This window comes from Cupressus sempervirens, chromosome 1 (genome assembly GCF_028749045.1).
Source record: "Cupressus sempervirens isolate cs-2001-9-10 chromosome 1, ASM2874904v1, whole genome shotgun sequence".
Classification (NCBI taxonomy): Eukaryota; Viridiplantae; Streptophyta; class Pinopsida; order Cupressales; family Cupressaceae; genus Cupressus; species Cupressus sempervirens.
This window is the reverse complement of record NC_143118.1, coordinates 688,906,083-688,914,268: the sequence shown is the minus strand read 5'-3', so window position 1 is coordinate 688,914,268 and position 8,186 is coordinate 688,906,083. Positions and strand designations below refer to the sequence as shown.

The 8,186-nt window shown below is 32.8% G+C and overlaps 1 protein-coding gene across 1 annotated transcript in view; it reads right to left on the bottom strand.

Annotated features, from left to right (window-relative positions):
* Positions 1 to 583: 583 nt before the first annotated feature.
* Positions 584 to 8,186, bottom strand: part of LOC149579810 (translation elongation factor Ts (EF-Ts)) — a 120,385-nt gene continuing 112,782 nt past the window's right edge. Inside the window, exon 8 of the mRNA XM_089786985.1 lies at positions 584 to 1,016. Within this exon, the coding sequence (XP_089643111.1) occupies positions 971 to 1,016 (46 nt within the window). The 3' untranslated portion in view covers positions 584 to 970. The remainder of the gene's footprint in view (positions 1,017 to 8,186) is intronic.

Here is an 8,186-nt window from a genome sequence, read left to right as displayed (position 1 = left end):
TGTAAAGGGATCCCATACTTCAATTTTATTCTAGGATTGCCAATTACGTGTAATTCCCAAGTTTATCTACAACGCATTTCGAACTGGGAGCCCCACATGGGTGTAGAAACAAGTATATAAGACATCATCCTATGCACCATGAAAACCATATTTGGAAGAGCTAGATGGAAAATGTTACGTATCTTTTGTACAGTTGGGACAGTTGATAAAATAATTTGGGACATTTAATAAAACAAAACAAAATTAATATGAAACTTGCAGTAACATTTGGATCAAATAAAAGGATAATTTTTTAAGTTTCTTTACAAGATCTATCCAATAAAAAAAGTTTAGTATCTAAAGAAATTTGACATCAAATAAATAAATTCGCTGTCCCTTGGACCGTTTTTAGCCTCTAAACATTAAAAACCCTCCAGTTAAAAAAACACTTTAAATGATAAATGGATGATCTACTACAATGACAACAACAGCACTTAACTTTTTGCACAAATACATTAGACACCAATTGTTAATAATTTATTTATTTTATTTATAAAATAATTGGGTTTGGATGTTGGCTGTGAAGAATTTGTTAAAACAAATGTGCATGTGAAACACGATATTTATTTAGGACTAGAGTGTAACAAGGCAAACATATTATTTTCATACAGGGGGCAGAACATTACTGCTTGTTTTTTTATAACAGAAATTGGATTATTAGGTTTCCCTCCATTTGTACAATTTCCTCTCCCATGTTCAATGGGAAACAATATTTATGATTACCATTGAAGAAACAAAACTACCATCATGCTCTCAAAATCATTAAACATCCTAAAATCATAACTAACAAAATTGTAAATGGATTTGGAAAATCCCTTCGCACGCACCAACGAACAGACTCATTTTGGAAAATCTTCAAGAGTTTTATCTTTCCAAAAACATTGTATGGCAAATTCCATATGGTGAATAAATATTTAACGGAGTAATGGCATCATCCAACTTGAGCTGCTACTTCGCTAGCAAAATCAGTCTCTTTCCTGCATATAGAGAATGTTTAGGAAGGATCAGCTTCCCAAAGAAAACAAAGGATAGCTAAAAGAGACACTTCGCTAACAAAATCAGTCTCTTTCCTACATATAGAGAATGTTTAGGAAGGATCAGTTTCCAAAAGAATAGTAAGGATAGTTAAACTCAGAGAAAGTAGTATACTAGTATCAATGGACTATCCACAAATATGGACATGTCTGTAGCAAAATGTCAGGCCATTCTTTCCTCATCAATGGCAACTATGTTATGTTCCCTATCACAGCAGTTTAAGTCCTTAGATTAAGGTTTATCTTGGTCTTCTAACGATGTATGCAAGTTGCTCACACAAGGATTATCAAAACTATGAATCCTGAAGAAGGTTTCATGTTCAGCACCAACAAAGATAAGAAAAGGTGAATATGCAACGAAAGACAATGATGGTGAATACCAAGTGCAGGTAGGAAGAATTATTAAACTAAAAATCCTGAAGGAGGCTTCAAATTCAGCACCAACAAAGAAAAGAAAAGGTCAACTTCAATGAAAGACCGTGATGACAAATGCCAAATGCAGGTACAAAGGATTCAAGATAAGAAAAATCTCCAACACATCAAGACAAAATCATTTATAAGGATCAGCTTCCAAACATAAAGTAGTCATTTTGGAGGAACCAATACTCGAGACAGGCACAAATAAGCACAAATATCACAATTTTTTTCGGTTTTTTTCTATTTTTTATGAGAAGTAATAGATGGCAATAACAGAATGTCAATTGTATACATTCAAGCTTTACCAAACTTAAATTAGTTATAGGAGGGCAAGAAAATAATGGAAAACGTGAAGTTTGAGGTTTAATGGTGTAGCATTTGACAACAGAAAAAAGGAGCAATATTACTAAAAGATTAGAAATTTCTGTGAAGTCCTTTAAAGACTCGTCAAAAAACACTACGAGCACCTATGCCTTGTTTGTTATTGGCATCCACATAAGCAAATCCATGATGTGAACAATAAAAATTAATGAGTGTCACAGTTCTTCTAAACACATAAAACTTATGTTTTTCTTGTCAAAATGAAGATAGAAAAAAGAGAAAATGTGGCATCCAAGTTAGCATATGGACTCAAGAGAAGATTGGAAGGAGAATAACGTGAAATAAAAGAAAATGAGATGAGTCTAAGCCCTTGATCCCAAGCCAAGATTTAGGATCAATTAAAGACAATTTCAGGAGATCAAAGCCCTTGACATGGATGATCAAGGTGAGAGGTAGAAATTGAAAGAATCTTTTATAGTATTTTCAAAAAATGAGTATAGTGTTGTTTTCGAAGAAATCATTTTACACATACAATATAATAAGAGTTACTACCAAACTTTTTCTGCAACAAATGTCATTCAAATTCAAAGTTAGATTAGATTGTTTAAGTTTGAGTGTAAAGAATATGAGGTTTATCAAGCTTACTTATGCTGCCAAGATTTCCATTCAAGCCCAATCCCATGTGTCGCAATCATTCAAGTAAAAACCAAAGTAATTATAAGATCCACGTTAATTTTGTGTGACATCAATGTTCAAATCCATGAAGCAGCTTTGAATGTTCAGTGAAAAGTTAATCATCTTCAGCCATTCTTCTTCTAAGTGTTGTTATTTCCATGTGTCACATTTTCTTCAAGAGCAAATTAATCATTGATACAACCATCTCTATTTTAATCTTTGGTTAGTATTTTTTTTTTAATTCTAGCTATCATATTGAGAGAATTCATTGGTAAGGATAGAAGTTCATCAAAGTCCAATGCTGTATTAATGTCCCCATTTTTGCCTAGCACATCAATAAATAAATAAACACTAATGCTAGCCACCATCCTATTACATATTCTCTCCATAGGATAAAGCATTAAGCTAATATTAATAAAAGGGGTTAAGTGTTTAATAAGTTTAATTAAATAAAAGGAGAAATAATCTATCGTTATTGCTGATATGATTTAATTATTCATTGGCAATTGTTAAAAAGGGGCCAACTTAGGTCTTTCCTAGGCCATGGGGGTGAATTATTAAATGTGAGGTAAATATTATTATTTGCCTAATTTTGCTAACTAAAAGAATTAGAAGAAGAAAATTGATAGCTTTTTGGTTGGAAATTTTTATAAAAGCTTCGATTGGGGTTTTGAGTCACATTCTATTATTATATGTTGATCTGATAATATCTCCATTGTTGCTGGTTTGACAGTAGCAGCCATATCTGAGGACAGGAACCATGCATATTCATAGTTGGACGGAAACCCAACACTACTTGAGAGGTGGGCCCACTCAGGGCTCATCATTGAGAAGATTTCCATCATTTTAAACAGATTTTGGAAGAAAATTTATGCATGTTCTGTATATTTCATTCAACAGCCATGGATGTTGTATCAACATCATTGTCAATAGATTTCTGTTTGTAATTGTCTATTCCTTTTGAAATCTATTTTCTTATCTATATTTCTCATCTGATTCCATTGATATGTCTGGTCAAGTGCAGGATTGCCTTGACCAAGGTGGAGGTTGTCCTTATTCAAGAAACGAAATTAGTAAAAAATGAAGCATGTTTCAAGGGTTTCAAACATCAAAATGTAGAGGTTGTTCAAGAAGATGATGCCCCAAGAGAGCTCTCTTTTTGTTGACATTCCATATCAATCACTTTTGAGTAAATAGGTGTTGGAAGAAATTGGATTGGGGGAAAGCTACTAAGGATGGTCTTTGATCTACAGATCACTCTGATAAACATCTACGGGAATGGTTCATGTGTCAATCAAAGAGAGTTATAGGAAAAATTAGATAATTTCATGAAAAATCATGCAGCGATACACATAAAATCTTTGGGGTCGACTTCAATGCTATTTCAATAGACAAGACAAAACAAGTGGTATTGGAAGACCAGGCCAAATACAAATAAAACTTCGAGGATTGGGTCTCAAGGGATTATCTACTCTAGATGAAATAGGAAATGGAACTTTCATCTAAAAATAGCAAGAGATAAGGTTTTAGCAATATAGAAAAAAACTTTGATAGATTTTTCTTTGGGAATCTGTCTATTTTTTCCCATTCCCTAGAAGGGGCTATTTGAACCTAATCTGACTTCAATCATTATCCTATCAAACTCAATATAACTGGCAAAACAAAGCCATTACGATATCCCTTTATGTCTGAAAATATGTAGTTCAAAGATGAAAATTTTGTAGAACTGATAGGAGGCTCAAAACTATTATGCTTTATGTCCAAACTCAAACACGAGAAGAAAATGTTAATAGAATGGAACAAGGAACACTCTAAGAACATGTTTGTTATTAAAAATCAGACTGAAGAAGATTTGCAAGTGCTAAATATTACGATAATAGATAAGATTCTCTTATTAGTTAATGGTTATCTATTTGTAATCTATTATAAATATTAGAATGTTTCTAATATTAGTTAGTCTGTAGTTATCTGTTAGACTCCTTTTGCTTTCTTTTAGCTAGAATAGAATGTTTCTATTCTTTACATTTGTTTCCTAAGGAAACATGGTTTCATTATTTTCTATCTATAGACCTCTTAGTCCTTGTTAATAACAAGCAAGTATTTTACCAATTACATCGTAATATGGTATCAGAGCCAATTCTTTGAATTTTTTTGAAAAATATTATAATTTCTTGTTCAAAATTATCAATATAATACTTTTTGAAATTATTTTCTCTAATATCTGCTTCTTACAGCCATTTTTCTACAACTACCTTCTGTTTTTCTGCACATTTCCGCCATTTCTTGTGGTCTTTTTTTTTCTTTTTTTTTCTTTGTTTTTTTTTTGCAGCAGGGCCTTTGTTGTTGGAAACCCTAATTTTCTATATTGGATTTTTTAAAATTACAGATTCTTGGTGGGTTTTTCAAGATCTCAATTGGGTTGTCTATTTTTTTGGGTGCCTTGATTTTTGAGCCAATGTATCCAGAAACTGACATATTCTTTTTGGGTTTTTTGAGCTCTCTTCTAGGTACCCCTTCAAATATTTTGGGTCTTTCCTTTTTTGCCTTAAAGTATGTGCCTTACAGAATTTCATGCTTTTTCATTGAAAAATGTGCTTGGCCTCTTTGACTAATATTTTACTTGAGAGCAATTCAAAATTCAATGGTCGAAATTATGGCACTTGGAAGCAGTGGATAATAGCTATTTTTGAATATCAAAATACTGATCAGATTGTTTTGGGTGTTACACAGCGTCCGACTGCCCCTGGTACTAAGCAGGATACATGGGATCTGAATAATCGAGAGGCGGTGATGCTTCTCAAATTATCCATAGCTTATGATCAACTCTCTCAGATTCCATCCACCAAGACAGCTGTCGAGATATGCGCACATCTCAAGAATATTCATGACAATTTTGACAAAAAGCAGAGCTTTCATTTTGAAGAACACTATGTTTTCTATTATCATGGATGAGCGAACATCGCTCCAGGCTCACCTGAATAGGATTCAAAAAATCCGTGATTAGTTGCTTGCCATTGATTGCAAGATGGAGAAAGAGGGCATTGTGGTCATCACTCTCAAGAGTTTACCCAAATCCTATGAGCATTTTATCATGGTTGTTGATGTTGTATAGCTTTAGTCGGATAAAATAAAATATATATAATTATATATGATATTAAATATGAGATGCAAGTTATTGTTATTCATTGTCTAATTAATGTATTGACATGTCCCTTAAAGGGACATGTCTCTTCGTGACTTATACTCATTATAGATATAAGAGATAAAGTTGCCTTCAGAAAATATATACCTTGATGGCAATATCATTACATTTGCAGCGATCTCTAAATGTCAACATGGTATCTGATCCAGACTGTAAATGTATTTTGAAGGAACAAGTAAGAGGGATTTAAAAAGTTAATTGAAGCAAGCGGATAAAATTTAAGTTTGTACATTTGGCTTCTTCATATTTTATATTGAAGTTTGTAAATAATGTATAGTCAACATTGCCCGAGGAGAAAAGAAGAGATTGTGCTACTAAAGTGATATCGGGTTGGACAGAGAGTTCAAAAATGGAACTCTATTAAACATCTGAAGTGACAAGTAGCAAAAGAAAGGTAATTGAGGGTCTGTGCATCTAATATTTACACTGGACATTTGAAATAGGAGTTTCAATGTCATTGGTTACTGGTTGACCATGCCTACTACCGGGTCAATGTTTCCTTTGCATGGCTTGGTTACGAAAAGTTAGAAATAATGGAGGTTCAACTTATTTAAGCTCTTTGCACATGCAATCCCCCTAAAACCATGAGGTCTTTGGATTGGCCTGCTATCATTGCCCAATCTACAGCACACACAATTCCACAAACAGCTAACTCATTCTCTATCATCCCAGACTTTACCGGTCCCACTCGACGCTCATCGTGACTGGGTCTCGCATCTAAAGAAAAGACAGTATCACAGCCTGGGAAATAGAAAATATATTAGGGCTGCTTGTATAGTTACTGATGTGGAGCCCTTGTCAAAATACATTTCGACATAAAAATAGCTTTTAACAAACACAAAGAAGTTTCATGGAAGACTAATGTTATACCAAAAAGAAAACTATTAAAAGGAGACTTCAAAAAGGATGAATCATCCTCATTTGACCAAGAAAGGAATAACGTTTGTAAACTGATCAATAATTAAACCGAGATAATCACATGCTAGCGGGAAAAGCACATGCAAATGGGGCATATTTTGCCTAGACAGTGACGTGAAAGTAAAAACCACTTGTCGCCACTGAAATACTTCTTGTAAGTGATTTGGATAACAACATTCCAAAACTACACAAGTCAACAAAACAAGTCATCGGCACTTGTTTATACTTACTGATATATTGAAGGGTGACAAGAAGATGTATTAAGCGAACTCGTTCGTCAAATTTACTATGGCAAAGGGGAATCGTGGAAGGATTATGTACATGAGATGTGCCAACTCCATAGGATAAGTACAAGTCATACATGCAAGGGTCCCACTGTCAACGGAAAGAGGTATGATGATCTACATATTAGTAATATAATATATGTCGTTATAAGATGTAATTAGAAATGACAATAGGGACAAATATATGTAAGGAAGGGATATATAATTATGAAAACTGACAACTCTTAGTTGTACAATATAGTTGATATTTTAATTATGGAGTTGGTAACAATTATTTGTAATGTTGTTACAAAATATAATTATAAGAATAGAATTCAATCCAACTATATAGTGATAATATGATGTCCATCTAATGTGATTACTGGTTGTTCTTTCTAATGTTAATAGTATACTATAATTGTATATAATGTACATGCAATTATATATACATATACACCTTACCTTGTACAAATAAAATGTCATTATGTATATGACAAATATGTAAATATATTTAATAACCTAATATATATAGGAATATTATTAATCTCATTAAATAGATCAGTTAAACAAATAATTATTAATATCGAAATGATTTAATCTCAGAACTATAGCTACTTTCTATATTAAGGAATTGATTCGATTATTATTATTCGTATATGTTTATTAAAGCATAATTAATCTCTCTTATTTGTATTTTTATATGTACTATAAGAATTATTTGCCTTGATCTTTTCCTCTGAGAATGTTTTTGCTAGAAAAAGAGGGAGTTTGACACTTCATCAAAGGCAACATTGGATAAGGGGATCAGAAAAGTGATGTTCAAAGAGAGTCTAACACATTCATCTGAAGGAGTGGACAGAGGATAAGTTTTAGTTGATCCTTGAAGATTTTGATCATATCATAACGAAAGGGAGTTTTGACTTCATGTAAACTTTGGTGTGATGTGTGTGACTATGAGTATCAATGGGCCTACCCCCTGTGTACATCATGAGGAAGTGAGGACTTCCAAATGATGTCGCTTGTATTTGTAGAAGTTACTATAAGGTGACAATCTTACAATAACTTGTATAATGAGGTCAAACAAATTGAGTATATGGTAAATGTCTTGCATCTCAACATTATAGGAGGTCATCAAAGAGTACTTGATGAATATCATTGATATTCTGGGAGACCAATACTCTTGATATCAAATGCGATATCAAACATTTTTGAGTAATTGGTGAATATCATGTATTATGGGAGACCAATACTCATATTATCATATGTGATATCAAACCTTATTGAGTATTTGGTGAATATCATATGTTAATATTATGG